Source organism: Pristiophorus japonicus, chromosome 10, assembly GCF_044704955.1.
Source record: "Pristiophorus japonicus isolate sPriJap1 chromosome 10, sPriJap1.hap1, whole genome shotgun sequence".
NCBI classification, from domain to species: domain Eukaryota; kingdom Metazoa; phylum Chordata; class Chondrichthyes; family Pristiophoridae; genus Pristiophorus; species Pristiophorus japonicus.
The window spans coordinates 185,617,801-185,640,963 of NC_091986.1; the positions used below are offsets into that span (position 1 = coordinate 185,617,801).

At 43.9% G+C, this 23,163-nt stretch overlaps 1 protein-coding gene across 1 annotated transcript in view; it reads left to right on the top strand.

Annotated features, from left to right (window-relative positions):
- Nucleotides 1-23,163, top strand: part of LOC139274871 (anosmin-1) — a 297,781-nt gene that overhangs the window by 16,893 nt on the left and 257,725 nt on the right. Inside the window, exon 2 of the mRNA XM_070891587.1 lies at nt 3,229-3,276. Coding sequence (XP_070747688.1) covers nt 3,229-3,276 — 48 coding nt within the window. The remainder of the gene's footprint in view (nt 1-3,228; nt 3,277-23,163) is intronic.

Sequence of the window (23,163 nt, forward strand, 5' to 3'; positions counted from 1 at the left end):
TAATGGGATGAGGCTGTGATGTTCTACATGTTGAATAGCCTTTCAGCACTCACAGTCTAGTCTCATACATAAAAGATGGCTACCTGAAAGAGGTACTGTAGGACTGCTGCTATTCATGGTGCCGTACTCCAGCATGAAGCACTAGTCCAGCAAAGGAAGGGGGAAAACAAAGCTAAAGACCCGATTAGAAAGTATCGTGGCAGAAAGTGGTGAAGGTGATGTAATGTATGTACCTGTGAGTATGCTCACTGGTTTGTAGAACTGTTGAATTGTGAGTGGCTTAGCCAGTCATGTGCTGTTCACAAGACTCAATAAGTTGGGTTCAGGGGATCCACAATGAGGCATGCATTGTGAGCCTGGTGGATGAACTGGTAATGTGTAGTGTGATTGTTAAACCTTGTTAATAAACCAACTAGTTCTTCATAGCAATATGTGCTATTAATGCTTAAGCAAAGAACCCATGAAGCAAATACATTACAGGTAGACAACTTGATAACAGTGACTATTTTAAGATACCTAAAGCATTATGTGCACAGTTGCCGAGCTGTTCGTGGTTTCCTGAAACAACAGAGCACTTAGATCACAGCAGGTTAACCATTTACTCAATGAAAGTGATCTGTATTTTCATTTGGCTGAAATGATATAGATATTCTCATATTCCTATATTTCTAGTGGATTGACTCGCATAAGATAGCAAATGACCAACAGGCCGAGCTTGAATCTTTCCACCAGCTACCTCTGAAAAGTAGTTTACTTTGTCACTGTTCCACCTAACAGCAACTGTATTTGAAATATGTCGGTAAATGCCCAGCTTTTATTTACCAGATGCAGTTTGGCAATCAGACGTTCTATACTGTAAGATGTCACTCGCTTTTGGGACATGACTTATGGCATTTTAATATTTTTCAAATTTCAACTTTTAGTCCTTTAAGGTTCCACATTTAACAGCAGGAGGCTGAGATTAACAGAATGTTCAGAATGGACTGCATAAAAATACAGTTTGATTAAAGTAAAACAATATAATTCTAAGTCAATTATTTTTTAGATACAATTAATGTATATAAGGATAGAAAATCCTTGAAGTGAGTGATTCTGGCAGGAATGGTGTGCTGTAGGGGATCCTGGTGACTTTCAGTGTATGGCCATTCTATTCTTGTCAATTGCAGGAACTAAAGGTTAGGACAAGACTGCTTGTTGGAGGCCCAGATAAGAGGTTATTTGATACTTGGGATGGAACCCATGATAGGATTCATTATACATGCACAAGGGCCTGGATTATGAATGAGTGATCGTTTCTCGTTCTATGTTTTATCACCTTTTTATGTATTTCTGACTGAGACCTTTCTGGGTTTGAAGTGATGGACAGCAAGATGTGCCATCTTGAGTTTCAACAAAGTCATTGGCAGCAAAATAAGGCTTCACAGATTGATATTAAACTATGGAGCTGTATTTTGGAATAACAAAGATTGTTTGATTTGTTGCTTAATTTTTCTGAGCAATTGCACACCTCCACAAAGAGGATCAATGTTCCTTGCAGCTCTTAAGGGATGCTGCATCACTGAGGTGACTCTCCTGCAGTGTAAAACTAAGGAGGGAAGTTGCAAGCTTGTCGGACCTAAATGCCAATTGGGTTATAAATTGGTGTTGCAATTTTAAATTAAATGCTCGCTGGAAAAATGAAACAGGTGGAAAATGACTCAAAGTATTTCATAAGAAGCCATGCACAACGGTTTCATTGACTGATTGTTTTCTGTCTTCTTGAGTGGAATATTATTCAAATGTTCCATAATATGTCTTTCAGAAGATGGATAGGGTCATGCTGTATCAGAGTTAATGATGTTCTAACTTTGTCTGTTTCACATCCAAATGAAGTGGTGCTGATTTATCTCCATAATGATGCATTTGAAAGAATCGCAAGAATGTTTGCTAAATTATAAATCCAAAAGGAGAAAGCAATTAGATGTGCTGCAGCATACGTAAAGGATATGCACCGTGGAGACAATGCATACCAAAATGTTGCATCGTATAATGCCCATATAGAGAATAACAAAATAAAAAGTAATGTGCTCACTGTAATCTTTTATAAACCTCCAGTTTTGTCTCCCCGTCTCCTGAAGGTGCTCACACAGCTATGATCCCAGGAATATTATCAACGCCTTGGGACCTGTACAAGCACCTACCTTTTATTGCACATTGGTAGGCTTTTTGACACTGGGAGACATCACAGTCAAGCCTGTAATGTATGCACCTGTGAGTATGCTCACAGGTTTGTTGAGTTGGGAGCGGCTTAGCCAGTCACATAATGTTCACAAGACTCAATAAAACCCCAGCCAATTGGGTTCGGAGATCCATTATGAGGCAGGTGGTTGTGAGCCTGGTGGATGAACTGGTAATGTGTAGTGTGATTGTTAAACCTTTGCTAATAAACCAACTAGTTCTTAATAGCAATGTGTTGCTATGAATTCTTAAGCAAAGAACTCATAAAGCAAATACATTACAAAGCCCAATCCTGGTTTAATCTGACCGTTGAGTATGTAGACTTTCTATCAGAAATCATTGAGTAGCAAGCAGGAGTGGTGATTTTTCCCTCCTCCCTAGTGAATGTTGTTGGGCTGTTTACAAGCAAACTCAATTTTGCCTTCACCTGTTTACGCAATTTCTCTTTCAGCACTGGCTTCCTCCCTAGTGCAGGAATGTTGAGTGAGTAATGCTCCCCTCCCCGCTGCTACTCTGGCTGAGTGCTCACTGGCTTCAAACGTGGGGCTTTGCTGATCCTTATGACTCAGTGAGAGCTGTAGGCAAATGCTTGTCGCACAATTGCACCGGACATACATCAATGCTCAATGATCTCATACACAGTTAAAGGCAAAGTCCCACTTCTGCACTCCTGATGTGGAGCACATAGTAGGACCATTGGAAGGGTGCAGCCCTTGATTTTTCAAGTGGTAAAATGATGGGCTCTGCCTGTGCAATGTTTTGTGATGTGCGCTCAGGGTTTTCTGCATTCAGAAAGTACCTCCAGTCCACCACTAGTACGCAGATGCTGCAGAAATCTTTGCAAGACTGAGCTAAATGAAATACTTGAATGCTGTGGAGTTAACTGTCAATCAGAGAACCATTTTTCTTGTTTTTGCATATATTATAAAAATATATACAGGACATGTAATTGATTTGAGATATAAAAATATTGTTCTTGTTTTAACACAGTTTTCATCCTCATTTTTGCAGAATAATGGATCCCTGAATTGGTGTCAAAATCACAAGCAATGCTCAAAGGTAAGTGCAGTGCAAGCAAGATATATAAGGAGATGTAACTTGTAAGTACTTTCCACATCAAACTTTACACAGTAAATGTTAAAGGTAGTACAACATGCATTACCCAAGACAAACATCGTTTAGCAGAACCTCAACTGTCTCTCCACCTCCAACTCTTAAAGGCACTTGCACATGCTGGAGTTTCACACACCCTTATTGCCACCCAGCACCCAGTCAAGCAAATATTCTTCACGTGAGCCTACGCGGTGAGTGTCGGCAGGTTATTGACTGTGGTGGGAAATAGCAGCCAAGTCTCCTTCTGATCTCACCCAATGTCCATACAGCTGCATTTCCCAGCAGGAGCTACCGGCTCGTGTCCATGAGTGAGAACCATTGCGGATTTTATCCCACCCTAATCCAGGGTTGCAGAAGCTAATGGTAACTCTTCTATTGCCAGTGAGATCAATTAGCTCCGCATAGACTCCACATAAATTGAATGTGGGATTTTGCTGGTCTGCGTAATCCGTTTCCATGATGGGCAGTGCATTTACAATTTCAGCTATGGGGGGTAGAGCAGAACCTCAGTACTTGGTAAAATATCAGATTTCTTAATAAACCAGTCTCTCTTAACCTTATCCTTTTGTCATTATTTTATAACCAATAATATGTATTACAGGGTTAATTATTGATGAAGTACATTTCCAGAACGATAAAAATTATTGGGGGGTGAAAAAGGACATCACAAGCTTACAAACCAAATGATTTGAATTGATTTGAACAGCAGCAGAGACCTACATCAGTTACTATCTGTCCAGCGTTTCCTCGGTAAAGTGTACGCCGCCTTTTGTCCTGATTCTTGCTGACTCTTTGACCCCAATAGATCACACAGTAACAAAGCTCATACCTTCCTGGTCAGGTTGTGTTCAAGACTCCTGGTGAGAGGAGACAATGTGCTGGCACCATCCAGGGTCAGAATAACACTGGAAACTGCAAGCTTGGGTTGTTCCTTTCACACCGATACAATGGAAGGATCACCCTTCTGTAGCTCCAGAAGATTATTTCACTCAAAGCTGTGAAGAATGAGTGAAGACAAGCTGTCAGCTTCTTTGTCTTCATATCAGTTGTCTAGCACAGCACATCAGTGACAAACACTGAAGGAGCTGAGATTCAATAATTTGACTCAAGTGGTAGCACTTTGAAGAGCTCTGGCACTCAACTGTACTGTATTAAAATTTCTAAAGTCATATTTTATGCATGATTCTATTCAGCTTTCTGCCTCATATGTTTGGATTATATCTCTAACCGATGCAGCCTTTTTCTTTTGTCAAGCAACAATTCGTAAGTTAATATGTATAAAATAATGAATACCTCAGACGATAATCGAATAATAGAGTTCAGGTATCACCAGAAACACGAGAATGAAGTTCAAATAATTTAGGGATATTTAGGGCAAAGGATTTGTTATATCTCAGAAACTCAACTTAACCACTTGCCCTTGTCATTATTCAATCCTAGCAATTGGACTACAGACTTGAAATCTCTTCCAGTTAAACTGCCATTATTTATAATAAAACTTGTTTCAATTATCTGTGAGTTTTATCCTATTTGTTCTTAGCAATGTTTTTATATAACACTGTCTGTGCAAGTTATAGGGCTAAATTCCTCCTTTTGCTAATTGTAATGAAACTGTTTGGCGGAGGGGTGGGGTGTTGTGGGGTGGGGGGGGCGGGGACAGTGGGCATGTTGTTGAGGGGGAGGGTTATGGAATCCTGCTTTGTATTCATGACAACTTTTTTGATTTTCTTTTTGGATCAAAAGATATTCACTCCCTTATTCCTTATTTGTGATGATGATCACACAAGAGAATTAATTGCTAAAGGTTTATCCAGAAATAGTCTGCAATTTATTCAGAATACATACACACAATTTATTTTGCACAGTATTTTAGCTTTTTGGGTGCTGAATATCCTTCGTAGACTTGGAAATATGCAGGGGAAGTAAATTCCCTTATTGGATTGTAAACACATATCTGTTTATCTATTGATGTTATTAAAACAAACCTGTGCCTTTGTGAATGTATATCCATGATGCTATAACATTACAGACCCTTACCGGTCGAGTGTTGCAGAATGAGCTTCAGCCAAGTCAGGTTGTACCAATTGCAATCCCGGACACCAGCTCTGTTCTCACCCAGACAGGGCCCTGCTCCTTTGAGTACTACAGGGCCTAGAGCAGCCGATCGTCTCACGGTAAAGATCGTGTGCTCTCGAGGCTTGGACAGAACCAAGGCTAGAGTAGGGTCTGAGTAGGCCCCAAGCTGGAGAGGCGACTACGCAGGTCTGGACTTGGAGCAGTGGCTGAGCGGGGAAAGTGCTGCAGTCAAAGCTGAGTAACCCTGAAGCCACAACGCATGTCCACGGGAGATCGAGTAATCTGGTTCCAAAAGTGTTGAAATAAAAAGCATTGTAGGTTTGGAGTGATATAAGTGCAGATATGCCAATTTTTGTAGGCTAATAGGTGAATAAGATGATGTTAATGTGTGACTGATGTCTGCATTGGTGGTGGTGTTGGACACATTCATTGTTTTGTCATCGATGCAGCCAGTCAGGTGACTGAGGCATGAAGGTCTGAGGTACGAGCTGAAAGCTGAGAAAGGTGTCTGCCATAATGCATAGCATATTTGAGTTATTGTTGATCAGAAGTGTGCCCTGTATCTTGATTCACTCTATGATCCATCTGACACTAAGCTTTGACCTAAAAATGAAAAAAAAAATCATGAATTCAGAAACATCAGTCATAAAAGATCCATGAGATGGGTTATGATACAAGTTAACAATTATAATTGCTCTGCCTTTGACGAGGCTACAAACAATGCCAGCTGCACTGGCCTTGGTGAGCCACAGTTTTGTGAACCATTCTTAAATTACCATTTACAGTTTACGGGCTCCCCTCCGAGCTGGGCGCCCGTTTTTCGCGCCTAAAACGGCGCCGGAAAAAAAATGCGCGGTTCTGGAGCGCTTTGCAGCTCCTTGTCTGTTTGGCGCGGCGCCCAGGGGGGCGGAGCCTACACTCGCGCCGATTTTGTAAGTGAGAGGGGGCGGGTACTATTTAAATTCGTTTTTTTCCTGCCGGCAACGCTGCGCGTGCGCATTGGAGTGTTCGCGCACGCGCAGTGTGAAGGAAGCATTGGCACTCGGCTATTTTTTGTAGTTCTTTGTAGCTGTTTAATTTTTGAACATTTTTTAATAAAAGCACATTGCCATCAGCACATCAGCACTGAGGCTTCTTGCAGCCTTCTCACTGTCTCCTTCCCCCCCCCTGCGGGAACAAACGGGCGCCTCCTCCCTCCCCCCGCGGGAACGAACGGGCGCCTCCTCCCCCCCCCGCGGGAACGAACGGGCGCCTCCTCCCCCCCCCGCGGGAACGAACGGGCGCCTCCTCCCCCCCCCCCCCGCGGGAACGAACGGGCGCCTCCTCCCCCCCCCCCCCCGCGGGAACGAACGGGCGCCTCCTCCCCCCCCCCCCCCCGCGGGAACGAACGGGCGCCTCCTCCCCCCCCCCCCCCCCCGCGGGAACGAACGGGCGCCTCCTCCCCCCCCCCCCCGCGGGAACGAACGGGCGCCTCCTCCCCCCCCCCCCCCCGCGGGAACGAACGGGCGCCTCCTCCCCCCCCCCCCCCCCCGCGGGAACGAACGGGCGCCTCCTCCCCCCCCCCCCCGCGGGAACGAACGGGCGTCTCCTCCACCCCCCCCCCCCCCGCGGGAACGAACGGGCGTCTCAACTTGTGAGGCTTGCTGCAGAATTCTCCCTGGCTGAAGCACTTTCACACAGGTAGGAAGATGGTTTATTTAATCTTTTCTTTGCTTATAAATGTTTATTCAGGTTGGATTTATTTGTATAATATTTGTAGAAGTATAAATAAGGATTTATTGTAGAATTTAATGACTTCCCCCCCCCCCCTCCCCCCCACCTCGTTCTGAACGCCTAATTTGTAACCTGCGCCTGATTTTTTAATGTGTAGAACAGGTTTTTTCAGTTCTACAAAAATCTTCACTTGCTCCATTCTACTTTAGTTTGGAGTACGTTTTCACTGTGGAAACTTTGAAATCAGGCGTCAGTGACCGGACACGCCCCCTTTTGAAGAAAACATTCTGTTCCAAAGTAGAACTGTTCTACCTGACTAGAACTGCAGAAAAAAAAAATGTGGAGAATTGCAATTTCTAAGATAGTCCGTTCACCACCAGTTGCTCCTAAAAATCAGGCACAAATCATGTGGAAACTTGGGCCCAATCTGATTAAAGCGGGAGAAAGAGGAAAGGTGCAATTGTGATCGCCTGAGTAATCCCATTGAAAGTGAAAGTACTTGGTTATACACGGTGTGGTGTTTGATACTGTAATAAATATGGAATTTGATTTAAATATGGTGGACAAGGTGGCATCAGAAGATAATTAGATGGATAGGTCTAGGTTATAAGGGCAGCGGGGAAAAAACACAGCATCAGTTTCCACATGTACGCTGATGACACCCAGCTCTACCTCACCACCACTTCTCTCGCCCCTTCCTCCATCTCTAAAGTGTCAAACTGCTTGTCCGACATCCAGCAGAAATGTTCTCCAATTGAATATTGCGAAGACTGAAGCCATTGTTTTCAGTCCCCGCCACAAACTCTGTTCCCTAGCCACTGACTCCAGCCATCCCCCCAACTTTTGTCTGAGGCTAACCAGACTGTGCGCAACCTTGGTGTCATATTTGACTCTGAGATGAGCTTTCGACTACATATCTACAGCATAACTAAGACTGCCTATTTCCACCTCTGTAACATCGCCTGTCTCCGCTCTTGCCTCAGCTCATCCACTGCTGAAGCCCTCATCCATGCCTTTGTTACCTCTAGACTTGACAATTCCAATGCACTCCTGACTGGCCTCCCACATTCTACCCTACGTAAACTAGAGGTGATCCAAAAATCTGCTACCTATATCCTAACTTGCACCAAGTCCCGTTCACCCATCACCCCTGGGTTCACTGACCTACATTAATTTCCGCTTAAACAATGCCTCGATTTCGAAATTTTCAAATCCATTCATGGCCTCGCCCCTCCCTATCTCAGTAATCTCCTCCAGACCCACAACCCCCCGAGATATCTGCGCCCCTCTAATTCTGCCCTCTTGAGCATCCCTGATTATAATTGCTCAACCATTGGTGACCATGCCTTCTGTTGCCTAGGCCCCAAGCTCTGGAATTCCCTGCCTAAACCTCTCTGCTTCTCCTTCCTCCTTCAAGATGCTCCTTAAAGCCGACCTCTTTTTCAAGCTTTTGGTCACCTGCCCTAATTTCTACTTATGTGGCTCGGTGTCAAATTTTTTTGTCTCATAATATTCCTGTGAAGCACCTTGGGACATTTCAATATGTTAAAGGCGCTATATAAATACAAGTTGTTGTTGTTAGCATTTCCTTAATCATCTGTTTTCTCTTGGCTACCAATATAGTCACTGTGTTATTTTTCTGGAATTCCTGACGAGAAAAGCTTCACTTTGATGTACAATGACAGTTGAAAAATGAAGTAATTAAAATGTCAGCTCTCAAAGCTCTCAAATGGTCCCTGCCTCAGCATTTGTGGAATGCTGTTTTCCAAATGTGGCACCACTTTCAGTGCTGAACTAACAAAAGATACAGTGGGAGTTATAGGACTGTTAACTATAACATGATGTCTCCAGACAAATTACTACGTCATTTTATTAATAGCTGCAATTTGGATGTGTTCCATATTATCTTTTTAATATGCTTTTTAATTTTTCACATTGCATATATTGCTTTATTTTAGTAAAATGATATATGTTGGAAGAATTGCTTTGTCCTTGTTTACAGACAAAGGTGTGTTGATTAATATTTATCTGAACTGTATATACAGAATCAAGTAATAACTTACTCTAAAAATTGAGTGCAGGTACTTGGATTGAAGGATCACACTATCAGTGGGAACCTTGAGATTGTTATGTTTATTCTGAGTATTCCACGTGAAGGTATCTTCTATTGAACACCTCATTAGTGTATCCTGAAACATCACTGACTCGAATATTTAACCAGACATAGTGATTCAGTATTATAAATGTATTCTTGTATTTTTTTGAAAAACATATATTCTAACATCAATATGCATGATAGAATAAACCTATAATTTTCATCCTCTGATGTTTCATCAACACTGGTTTGTAGTCATTATTTGCTCAGTTTTGTAGTCTACTTTCTATAACAGGGTCACACATTGCATTTTAATTGGGAATATAACAAGGTTTCAAGGCTTTAAGCCTTCAATTTTTTTCATTTTTTTTAATGTTAAGCTAACCATATAATTGGAGAATCCCCACTTCTGCTTTCTGCAGCCTGACCAAGTCTTGGCTCCAAACTTACATACTGGTAGTTTCACTTGCCCTGACCATGAAATGAGACTTTGACCCTCTGCTCAGTGTCATTGCCAAATTGACCACCAAATTTAAGTGGTCACAAATCACAAGATTTTACAATATTCAATGTGTCTGGCTGAACATTGTGCTTTAAACATATTTGAAGAGGGTGAGTGATGTTTTCGGGTACTCTCATGAGTTATAGAAACATAGAAACATAGGTGCAGGAGTAGGCCTTTCGGCCCTTCGAGCCTGCAGCACCATTCAATAAGATCATGGATGATCATTCCTTCAGTACCCCTTTCCTGCTTTCTCTCCATACCCCTTGATCCCTTTAGCCGTAAGGGCCATATCTAACTCCCTCTTTAATATATCCAATGAACTGGCATCAACAACTCTCTGCGGCAGGGAATTCCACAGGTTAACAACTCTCTGAGTGAAGAAGTTTCTCCTCATCTCAGTCCTAAGTGGCCTGCCCCTTATCCTAAGACTGTGTCCCCTGGTTCTGGATTTCCCCAAGATCGGGAACATTCTTCCCACATCTAACCTGTCCAGTCCTGTCAGAATCTTATATGTTTCTATGAGATCCCCTCTCATCCTTCTAAACTCCAGTGTATAAAGGCCCAGTTGATCCAGTCTCTCCTCATATGTCAGTCCAGCCATCCCTGGAATCAGTCTGGTGAATGAACCTTCACTGCACTCCCTCAATAGCAAGAACGTCATTCCTCAGATTAGGAGACCAAAACTGAACACAATATTCCAGGTGGGGCCTCACCAAGGCCCTGTACAACTGCAGTAAGACCTCCCTGCTCCTATATGCAAATCACCTTGCTATGAAGGCCAACATACCATTTGCCTTCTTCACCGCCTGCTGTACCTGTATGCCAACTTTCAATGACTGATGGACCATCACACCCAGGTCTCGCTGCACCGCCCCTTTTCCTAATCTGCTGCCATTCAGATAATATTCTGCCTTCGTGTTTTTGCCCCCAAAATGGATAACCTCACATTTATCCACATTATACTGCATCTGCCATGTATTTGCCCATTCGCCTAACCTGTCCAAGTCACCCTACAGCCTCTTAGCGTCCTCCACACAACTCACACCGCCACCCAGTTTAGTGTCATCTGCAATCTTGGAGATATTACACTCAATTCCATCATCTAAATCATTAATATATATTGTAAAGAGCTGAGGTCCCAGCACCGAGACCTGCGGCACTCCACTAGTCACTGCCTGTCATTCTGAAAAGGACCCGTTTATCCCGACTCTCTGCTTCCTGTCTGCCAACCAGTTCTCTATCCACATCAGTACATTACCCCCAATACCATGTGCTTTGATTTTGCACACCAATCTCTTGTGTGAGACCTTGTCAAAAGCCTTTTGAATGTCCAAATACACCACATCCACTGGTTCTCCCTTGTCCACTCTACTAGTTACATCCTCAAAAAATTCCAGAAGATTTGTCAAGCATGATTTCCCTTTCATAAATCCATGCTGACTTGGACCAATCCTATCACTGCTTTCCAAATGCGCTGCTATTTCATCCTTAATGATTGATTCCAGTATTTTCCCCACTACTGATGTCAGACTAACCGGTCTATAATTAACCGTTTTCTCTCTCCCTCCCTTTTTAAAAAGTGGTGTTACATTAGCTACCCTCCAGTCCATAGGAACTGATCCAGAGTCGATAGACTGTTGGAAAATTATCACCAATGCATCCACTATTTCTAGGGCCACTTCCTTAAGTACTCTGGGATGTAGACTATCAGGCCCTGGAGATTTATCGGCCTTCAATCCCGTCAATTTCCCTAACACAATTTCCTGCCTAATAAGGATATCCTTTAGTTCCTCCTTCTCACTAGACCCTCGGTCCCCTAGTACATCCGGAAGGTTATTTGTGTCTTCCTTTGTGACGACAGAACCAAGGTATTTGTTCAATTGGTCTGCCATTTCTTTGTTCTCCATTATAAATTCACCCGAATCCGACTGCAAGGGACCTACGTTTGTCTTCACTAATCTTTTTCTCTTCACATATCTATAGAAGCTTTTGCAGTCAGTTTTTATGTTCCCAGCAAGCTTCCTCTCGTACTCTATTTTCCCCCTCTTAATTAAACCCTTTGTCCTCCTCTGCTGAATTCAACATTTCTCCCAGTCCTCCGGTTTGCTGCTTTTTCTGGCTAATTTGTATGCCTCTTCCTTAGATTTAACACTATCCTTAATTTCCCTTGTTAGCCACGGTTGAGCCACCTTCCCTGTCTTATTTTTACTCCAGACAGGGATGTACAATTGTTGAAGTTCGTCCATATGATCTTTAAAGGTTTGCCATTGCCTATCCACCATCAACCCTTTAAGTATCATTTGCCAGTCTAATCTACCCAATTCGCGCTTCATACCATCGAACTTACCTTTCCTTAAGTTCAGGACCCTAGTTTCTGAATTAACTTTGTCACTCTCCATCTTAATAAAGAATTCTACCATATTATGGTCACTCTTCCCCAAGGGGCCTCGCACAACAAGATTGCTAATTAGTCCCTTCTCATTACACATCACCCAGTCTTGGATGGCCAGCTCTCTGGTTGGTTCCTCGACATTGGTCCAGAAAACCATCCCTAATACACTCTTGGAAATCCTCCTCCACCGCATTGCTACCAGTTAGGTTAGTCCAATCAATATGCAGATTAAAGTCGCCCATGATTACTGCTGTACCTCTATTGCACACATCCCTTATTTCTTGTTTGATGCTGTCCCTAACCTCACTACTACTATTTGGTGGCCTGTACACAACTCTCACGAGTGTTTTCTGCCCTTTGGTATTCAGTAGCTCCACCCATACCGATTCCACGTCATCCATGCTAATGTCCTTCCTTACAATTGCATTAATTTCCTCTTTAACCAGCAACGCCACCGCACCTCCTTTTCCTTTCTGTCTATCCTCCCTAAATGCTGAATACCCTTGGATGTTGAGTTCCCAACCTTGATTACCCTGGAGCTATGTCTCCGTGATGCCAATTACATCGTATCCGTTAACTGCTATCTGCGCAGTTAATTCGTCCACCGTATTCCGAATTCTCCTCGCATTGAGGCACAGAGCCTTCAGGCTTGTCTTTTTAACACACTTTGACCCTTTAGAATTTTGCTGTAAAGTGGCCCTTTTTGTTTTTTGCCTTGGGTTTCTCTGCCCTCCACTTTTATTTTTCTCCTTTCTATCTTTTGCTTCTGTCTCCATTTTGTTTCTGTGTCTCCCTGCATTGGTTCCCATCCCCCTGCCAAATTAGTTAACCCCTCCCCAACAGCACTAGCAAACACTCCCCTTAGGACATTGATTCCAGTCCTGCCCAGGTGCAGACCATCCGGTTTGTAGTGGTCCCACCTCCCTCAGAACCAGTTCCAATGCCCCAGGAATTTGAATCCCTCCCTGCTGCACCACTGCTCAAGCCACGTATTCATCTGAACTATCCTGCTATTCCTACTCTGACTAGCATGTGGCACTGGTAGCAATCCTGAGATTACTACTTTTGAGGTCCTACTTTTTAATTTAACTCCTAGCTCTCTAAATTCATCTCGTAGGACCTCATCCCGTTTTTTACCTATGTCGTTGGTACCTATATGTACCACGACAACTGGCTGTTCACCCTCCCTTTTTAGAATGTCCTGCACCTGCCCCGAGACATCCTTGACCCTTGCACCAGGGGGGCAACGTACCATCCTGGAGTCTCGGTTGCGGCCGCAGAAACGTCTATCTATTCCCCTTACAATTGAATCCCCTATCACTATCGCTCTCCCACTCTTTTTCCTGCCCTCCTGTGCAGCAGAGCCACCCATGGTGCCATGGACTTGGCTGCTGCTGCCCTCCCCTGATGAGTCATCCCCCTCAACAGTACCCAAAGCGGTGTATCTGTTTTGCAGGGGGATGACCGCAGGGGACTCCTGCACTACCTTCCTTGCACTGCTCTTCCTGTTGATCTTCCATTCCCTATCTGGCTGTGTCCCCTTTTCCTGCGGTAAGACCAACTCACTAAACGTGCTATTCACGTCATGCTCAGCATCGTGCATGCTCCAGCGTGAATCCACCCGCAGCTCCAGTTCCGCAATGCGGTCCGTCAGGAGCTGGAGGCGGATACACTTCCCGCACATGTAGTCGTCAGGGACACCGGAAGCGTCCCTGACTTCCCACTAGTATAGGAGGAGCATAACACGTGTCCGAGCTGTCCTGCCATTGACTTAACCCTTAGATAAACTTAATTTGGCAACAACAGTGCTAAAGGTTACTTACTGACAAAGAAAAGAAAAAGAAAAACTACTCACCAATCACCAGCCAATCACTTACCCCCTTGGCTGTGACGCCAACTTTCGATTTCTTTCTACTCCTTTTTTGCCTCCTTGCTGCAGCTGCACAAGCTGGGCCTCTCCGACTCCCCGAGCTCCTGGTCTCACTGGCCTTTATAGGCCTCTCGCCTCTCTGCCGCTGGAACTCCCGTCTCTTCGACTCCCCGAGCTCCTGGTCTCACTGGCCTTTATAGGCCTCTCGCCTCTCTGCTGCCGGAACTCCCGTCTCTCCGACTCCCCGAGCTCCTTGTCTCACTGGCCTTTATAGGCCTCTCGCCTCTCTGCTGCTGGAACTCCCGTCTCTCCGACTCCCCGAGCTCCTGGTCTCACTGGCCTTTATAGGCCTCTCGTCTCTCTGCCGCCGGAACTCCCGTCTCTCCGACTCTCATGCCATGCGGGGTGTTAAGCAGCAAGTCCCCCTAAGCAGCCAACATTACAACACTAATGTTAGGAAACCCCATAAAGTACCTTCAGGACATAGATAGAAACATAGAAACATAGAAACATAGGAAATAGGTGCAGGAGCAGGCCATTCAGCCCTTCTAGCCTGCACCGCCATTCAATGAGATCATGGCTGAACATGAAACTTCAGTACCCCCTTCCTGCTTTCTCGCCATACCCCTTGATCCCCCAAGTAGTAAGGACTTCATCTAACTCCCTTTTGAATATATTTAGTGAATTGGCCTCAACTACCTTCTGTGGTAGAGAATTCCACAGGTTCACCACTCTCTGGGTGAAGAAGTTTCTCCTCATCTCGGTCCTAAATGGCTTACCCCTTATCCTTAGACTGTGACCCCTGGTTCTGGACTTCCCCAACATTGGGAACATTCTTCCTGCCTTATATAAAAGCAACGGCTGGCAGGAAGTGGATTACTGCAGCACAGACAATTCCTCTTTACCATTTATCAAGGCTTTAGCATGAGGTGAACACCAATTTGGAGTCACAGACACATTTTAGCATACATTTAATTGTGGAAGCTGGGTCATTGAATAAATTTAAGACAGAGATAGACAGTTTCTTAACCGATAATGGGTTATGGAGAGCGGGCAGGGAAGTGGACTTGAGTCCATGATCGGATCAGCCATGATCGTATTAAATGGCGGAGCAGGCTCGAGGGGCCTACTCCTGTTCCTATTTCTTATGTTCTTATGTTATCAGACTGTTCATTTTGCTCTACATATTCCTCAGAAGCCTGAGGGGTGGAAATTCGATCGCACCTCTGTTGTGGCGTTGTCCCGGGTGGAGCGGTACATTTTGTGCCGGCAAATGGTTTACGTCTGTCACTGCAAAATTCATCAGCTGGGCCCGGAGTTTGGAGCGGGACGCTAAGGGAGGCGTTGCACGCCTCTTTCAGGGCGCTACGTCGGCTGAGCAAGAGAAAATCCCGAGCTAAATAGCTGGCCTTGGAGCGCCCTAAGAGAGGCCTCGGGGGGGGGGGATATCTGAAAAAAACCCACTGAAAACATTCCCAATAAATAACTCACGCCACCACAAAACAAAATCAATCACACTTACCTGAGGTCGACATGACTTACCTCATTGCGGCTGCTACAACTCGGACCACCAGCTTTCACAGGTGGTCCCAGCACAGCGCTCTACGGGTGCTACGGGTCAGGCATCAGCCAAAAAGCGAGCCGGTGTCGCAACCAGAGGCGTTGCTCACTTCCGGGCGGTAATGCTCTGCGTTCCCTTGAAACCGGCATCGAATGTCCCAGTGGGGCACTGGAAGCTGGCTGCCTGCCCGGAAGTCCTCACCGCCGCCATTGCCGCTCCTCCGGGGCATTAACGGGGGCGGCAGAAGTCCAAAAACCCAGCTATCATCTCTGTCGTGATGAGAAAATGTTGATTGTGGGCCAAGGACTAAAAATATTGTGTAAAAAAGCTACTGTTTGTGAACTGCAAGGTTTCCGCTGTGTCTGGAATGAAGACCAGTAACAACACTGCCAATCACATTCATCAGTTATGGCTTTTGAAAGTGTGTCAAGTGTTAATCCAATAAAGGGGCGATTCTGAATGACAGCTGCCTGCTTGGACTAACAAATGGGCAAATCACCGTCCACCTCTGTCTGTTATTTCTAGGGCAGAGGTGAATAGCTGGCTTTCCATCACCGTCAAGTGCAAAAAATAATTCATACTGCAGTGAGAAGGTACAATGCACAATCTCCCTGCCTCTATTGTTATGTTAAACGTACTGTTACTGAATAATTTTGAATAGTGTTAAAATAGAGAATGACTACATGCAATTTTAAAAACATTGCTGGGTTTTAGCACATGCAACATAAATTAATTTTGTTATGGGTTTTATAAATATGGTTTTAAGTATAACAAAGGATCATTGTTTAAAATGATCAAACAGTATACTTGCAGTATATTTTAGATGTAGATGACAGGGAGTGTCTTTTTGTTTAAATGTTGACAGTTATTGGTATAAAATGTTTTATTTATGAATTTATGAATAAAAGAAATGTTATATGCATGCTAATCTCTGCTATTATTGCTGTGACAGCTTCTTGTCATTACGTAGAATAATGACTCCTGTTGCGGATGTTTTCACTTCCAATCCCTCATAGTCACTAAGGCAAAAAGATGAAGTGTGCGTGGAATATTTTCATCTTTTCTGTAACCCCAAAAGTGAAATTCACTTTGAATTAAAGATGCATTCTTGGGAGCAGAAACGCCTGACTGTGAACAGCATCAACTTTTGCCCCTGGACAAATTTGCTGGAGTTTTTTGAGGATGTAACGAACAGGGTGGATAAAAGGGAACCAGTGGATGTGGTGTATTTGGACTTCCAGAAGGCATTTGACAGGGTGCCACATAAAAGGTTACTACACAAGATAAAAGTTCATTGGGTTGGGGGTAATATATTAGCATGGATAGAGAATTGGCTAACTAACAGAACAAAGAGTCTAGATAAATGGTTCATTCTCTGGTTGGCAACCAATAATTAGTGGGGTGCTGCAGGGATCAGTGTTGGGACCCCAACTATTTACAATCTATATTAACGACTTGGAAGAAGGGACTGAGTGTAACGTAGCCAAGTTTGCTGACGATACAAAGATGGAAGGAAAAGCAATGTGTGAGGACACAAAAAAATCTGCAAAAGGACATAGACAGGCTAAGTGAGTGGGCAAAAGTTTGGCAGATGGAGTATAATGTCGGAAAGTGTGAGGTCATGCACTTTGGCAGAAAAAAAATCAAAGAGCAAGTTATTATTTAAATGGAGAAAGATTGCAAAGTGCCGCAGTACAACGGGACCTGGGGGCACTTGTGCATGAAACACAAAAGGATAGTATGCAGGTACAGCAAGTGATCAGGAAGGCCAATGGAATCTTGGCCTTTATTGCAAAAGAGATGGAGTATAAAAGCAGGGAAGTCTTACTACAGCTATATAAGGTATTGGTGAGGCCACACCTGGAATACTGCGTGCAGTTTTGGTTTCCATATTTACGAAAGGATATACTTGCTTTGGAGGCAGTTCAGAGAAGGTTCACTAGGTAGATTCTGGGGATGAGGGGGTTGACTTATGAGGAAAGGTTGAGTAGGTTGGGCCTCTACTCATTGGAATTCAGAAGAATGAGAGGTGATCTTATCGAAACGTAAAATATTTTGAGAGGGCTTGACAGGGTGGATGCAGAGAGGATGTTTCCACTGATGGGGGAGACTAGAACTAGAGGGCACGATCTTAGAATAAGGGGCCGCCCATTTAAAACTGAGATGAGGAGAAATTTCTTCTCTCAGAGGGCTGTGAATCTGTGGAATTCGCTGCCTCAGAGAGCTGTGGAAGCTGGGACATTAAATAAATTTAAGACAGAATTAGATGGTTTCTTAATTGATAAGGGGATAAGGGGTTATGGGGAGCGGGCAGGGAAGTGGAGCTGAGTCCATGATTAGATCAGCCATGATCTTATTGAATGGCGGAGCAGGCTTGAGGGGCTGTCTGGTCTACTCCTGTTTCTATTTCTTATGTTCTTATGTTCTTATTGCTGGGACTTGGAGGGGTAGTCCTGTCACTAGGGGCTTGGATGCTTCCACTTGGGCCCAAATGGTCCCAGACTACTTTAGTGCAAGTCACTGCCCTAACAGCTGGTCCTGGCTGAATAACCTTACATGCAGACAGTGCCGGTAACCTATATGGTTTTATCTCGGTAAGCTCTAGCAATACCCCATATGAATACACCATAGCTCAGAAGCCTTAGCTCATGTCAATCTGTGCCTAAGTATGTGCTTAAGTATCCTGAACTTGGGTAAATCCCCACAAGGAGAGAATGTGTTCTTCATACTGAGCAATCAGAAACTACATTTGGGTGAATTTCTCAGTAGTTTGGTTTGGAAATACTGCGGGAAATATGTGCTCGCGCCATGGTACGTTCGACAAAATTCACTAAGTCTGTCGGCCTGGAAGACCTTCTAACAATGGACCTTTCTGGTAACCGGTCGAAGCGAGTCCCAGTAGATTCGCAGTTGCTTTGCGGCTGGCTGTGCAAGCTCTGCATTTGGGGATCCCAGCAGCTCGAGCATGATTTTAAGCCCTGTAATGTGTTTACATTTGAAAATGTCCAAGCGTATTTTAGAGATGTATCTTCTCAAAGAGACAACGGAACAAAAGATAATCCCTCTTGACTTGCCTTCCCCTTTCATTATTTTAAGTGTTTGCACATTTCCCGTACTGTTCGCACAAGGCGAATTGATTACCCCTGCAACATGAATAAAATCAGGGTGATTGGAATGGCCTGTTGTCATCCCTCATTTAATTTAATTTAATATAGTATCTCTAGTGGCCTTTAAAGGACTGCAACAATCAAGGTTCTTATTTAGATTAGGCTGGAAAGCGATTCATTTAATCGCAGGCGGCCGAGTCAATGGCACAGATTAAGGCTGTAGCATTGTTAATGCCCTTTTAATATCTCTTCAGACACCACTTTAAACAGTCAAGGGATCTGTGAGCAAATGAGTTAACTGCGCAGCTGTTTCTTTGTGTTTACAGCCCTCCAGAGACCTATCTTTACCCCTTGACCTGAGTGGATAGCAGGGGGACTTGGGGCATCCATCAGTGAGTGCAGTGTCAATCCTGTTCACCATAGGTGCTGCTGGCTGACTTGAGGTTCACGCTGATTCACCAGGGTTTAGGAACAGAAGCTGACACGACTTTTTAATAATTGCACCTGCCAAATATAGCATGTTCCCTGTCTGTTTTGATCAACTTAGAACCTTTCTTTATCCGTCCTTTGTGTGCACCATTACTGGAAAGATTAAATCACCCATATATGACCATAGTATTTTAACGAGGCAACAGCATTGGTACCAGTAGGGGAACACTTTTTTGGGTGCGTTTGTACACCAAGTTTAGTGTTGGTGTGGCGCAGTTTTGATTTCACACTGACTCTAAACCTGTATGCTATAAATCGGATGCAGTGCAGCAGAGTAAAACTATCTTACTGCCATTTGCTCTGGTGTCAGATCAAGCCCTGACACTAGCTCGGGACTGCACTTACGCTACAACTGCATCATTTGTCTTCAGTTGTAGTACAGATGTATCCTCACATTAATATAGGAGTGAAAGATGGTACAGATTTACTGCTAGCACAAAGTTAGTTAGGGTCTGCCTCACTCGCCTATGTTCTACTGCTAATGGTAAGTCCATATTTTCAATTCTTAACTTTTTCCATTAGTGTTATAAGAGTATAGACCCCCTGAACTAAAGAGTACAACGGGGGTTAGAAATGGACAGAAAAAGCCTCAACTTAGCAAGCTGCATGGGGAGACTTTTAGTATTTTTCTAACCATACCTTGCAATCATATGACTAGAATCCAGCGTCAATCCTGTGAAAATACTTGATAAGCGAGAAGGGCACATAAAAAGAAAAGAAAGACTTACATTTATATAGCACCTTTCACGACCACTGGACATCTCAAAGTGCTTTATAGCCAATGAAGTACTTTTGGAGTGCTGTCACTGTTGTAATGTGGGAAACGTGGCAGCCAATATGTGCACAGCAAGCTCCCACAAACAGCGATGTAATAATGAACAGATAATCTGTTTTTGTTATGTTGATTGAGGGATAAATATTGGCCAGGACAACGGGGATAATTCCCCTACTCTTCTTCGAAATAGTGCCATGGGATCATTTACGTCCACCTGAGAGAGCAGACGGGGCATCGGTTTAACATCTCATCAGAAAGACAGCACCTTCGACAGTGCATCACTCCCTCAGCACTGCACTGGAGTGTCAGCCTAGGTTTATGTACTCAAGTCCCTGAAGTGGAACTTGAACCCACAACCTTCTGACTCAGGCCTTCTGACCCACTGGGCCACGGTTGGCACTGGATGGTATAATAAGGGCCACTTCAATTTGGTTTCATTACAGTTTGTTTTTTAAACAGTTGTGGAATCCTCTTTCCCCTCCGTCAAATGCAATCAGCCATTAGCGATAATGGGTGGTAATAAAAATGCTCACTGGGAACTCTCAGCATTTAATCCATACTTTCTTTTGAAAAAAAATAGTTGGTCGTCCAGTGTATAGTTTATGCTGCCTTGGAAATCTGTAGTGGAAGAGTATGGTGGAGGTGGCTCAGCCTCAACAACTTTGAAGCATTAGACTGTTGAGAAAGAGACTTGTGTCTCACATCTCATTTGACATTTGCTCTTGGGTTTCCTTTCCATCCGTCATGATCAGCTCATCTGGGAGAAGGATGGTAACTCTCCAGGGATAGCTATTGGCTCAAACGTCACTCTTGGCACAACTACACCTTCTCAAATGGGAAGATAACATGAATTGGGGGTGGGGGAGCAGAGAGAGTGTGAAAATGTGTGATAATGCAGATAGAGAGAAATAACAAGGGAAAAGCAGAGTATACATATATAGAATGATACAGCACGGAAGGCGGCCATTTGGCCCATCGTGTCTGTGCCAGAATATTATAACTTTACTGCTTGAGTAGAATATTTGTTTTGGACATTTTTGCATTTCAAATCCTACAAGAACTGACAGAGAGCATGCCATAGCTTTCTTTTTAAGTATTTATGTACAGAAGCTGACTGCTTCACCCTAATAAAAGTTAGTTTTAATCCACTCTCCAAATTTTTGGTGTTATTACAGTTTCATGTTTAAAATGGTTGTTGCTTTTTTATGTTGGATTTATTCTGAAATCACTGGCAGATATCAGTTGTGGATGGATGATAACTTCAGTGAGGGATGGTAACTCAAAGCAGATGGGGAACACGAGTAAAATGGCACAAGGCTTTCAGTCAGTGGTCAAGCTCTCAGTATTTGTATGCATTGGCAATAAGCATGGGCAGTAATGTTGTGATGGTCCCCAGACAGCGATTACAGCCACTTCTCTTGCTGTTTAAAGAGAGAGAGTGTGAAAGAAAAGATAAACAGGATTACAAAGGCTTTATCATGGGAAACATCCCACACAACACCGCCTGGCTTTGCTGGTTGCAGGATAAAACAGTCAGTTTTCTGCAGTCTCTTTCACAGGTTGTTATGTGCCGTGGGATTAGTTAATCATTGACACAACAAGTACAGATTTTCCACACTGTGCCATCTGTCATTTTGCTGTACAAAAAGCTTCTGTTTTTGATTTGAAGTTTGAGCCTCGAACCCACCTTGAATGGTGTTAATGGGTTGTCTTGCCTACACTTTGACAATCACTGGGGTAATTGTCAAGATGCTCTCAGACTGTGGGACTTGTGTGAAGAAATGACACAAATCTGGTAAATCATTTACTCACTTTTGTGCAGGAATTTTCAGCTTTTGTCAAACAACTTTTTTTTTATATAAGTGACTGTACAAAAGTATATTATCCTTCTGAATGATTTTATGGTGGTGATATACTAAGGCACTAATTCGAGATGAGCTACTGCTTACAGCGATGTGAAACTGGCAGTACTGTAGTAATGTTGGTTGACCTTCACTCTGTGCTCCATTCCCGTTGATGCTGGTGCATTTATACTGTTCTACTTAATAGTGTTAAAGGGCTGTTCAAAGAGCGGACAGGACATGTGGCTCTGTTTTCATGAAGAAGGTTAATCAAGTCTTAAGAATTTTCAATGGATCCCCATGAAACTTTTTGTGTAATTGGAGTTGCACTGCGGTGAGTGTGGAGCCGATTAGGGTAAGAGGGAGTCTTCACTATCGGCTGTGAGGCAATTTCTACTTTGCACCATTGCTGAACTAGAAATATAAATCTGGAATCAAGGCCCAGCTTGAGTCTGGAGCAAAGCAGAATGAGAATCCCTGGACTACTGGGTAGTCTCACACTGCATTACATGGTCCGTAAATCCAATGTGGTGTCAAAGCTGGTTTTCAGAGTGTTCCCCTGGATACTTTGTAAACCCACCTGACCTTAATTTAAATCTTTTGGGAGCAGGGATTCTCCCCTCCTCACTCTCTAAACATGCAAATGTCAAACATTCAGGGGACAGCTCAGCCAGTGCACGCATAGGGCTTGCGTAGGGCACTCTCCTCCAAACAGGATAGCTCAAGCTCCAGCCAGGCAGGAGCCAGGTGATGTCCAACGTGTTTCTGCCTGGCCTGAACCCAAATTGCAGCTACCGTTCTCAAGATTGGTAACTGCAATGGAAGTTCATCCTCGGGCTACCTCAAGGTGGTCTCACAACACTTGACAAAAATTCCATCTGGTCGACTTCATTCCTGAGCCATGCTACAAATTTTGCAAGTCCAAATTACATTGCATCAATCTGCGACATGGAAGAAAGTCTTGCATTTATATAGCGTCTTTCTTGATCTCAGCATGTCCCAAAGTCCTTTACAGCGAATGAAGTATCTTTTGATGCGCAGTCACTGTTGTAATATAGGAACTGCGGCAGCCAAATTGTGCACAGCAATCTCCCACAAACACAAACAGTGAAAGATTGAGGGCTGGATTTTCGGCTTTTAAGATTTCGGGGTATTAATGACGGTGGGGTGGTCCTGATACCACTGGAAAAAGTTTGCGCCTCATTCAGAAAAATTGGGCAGCTGGGGCCTGAGTGTGGAGCAGAGCGCTAAGGGAGGCTTTGCACACCCCTCTTCGGGCGCTAGACCGGCTGAGCATGCAAAAATCCCGAGCTAAAGAGCCGGCCGCGGAGCGCTCTATGTGAGGCCTGGGGAGAAGAAAAAAACCCGAAAAAAACACACCAGAAACAATCCCAATAAATAACTTATGC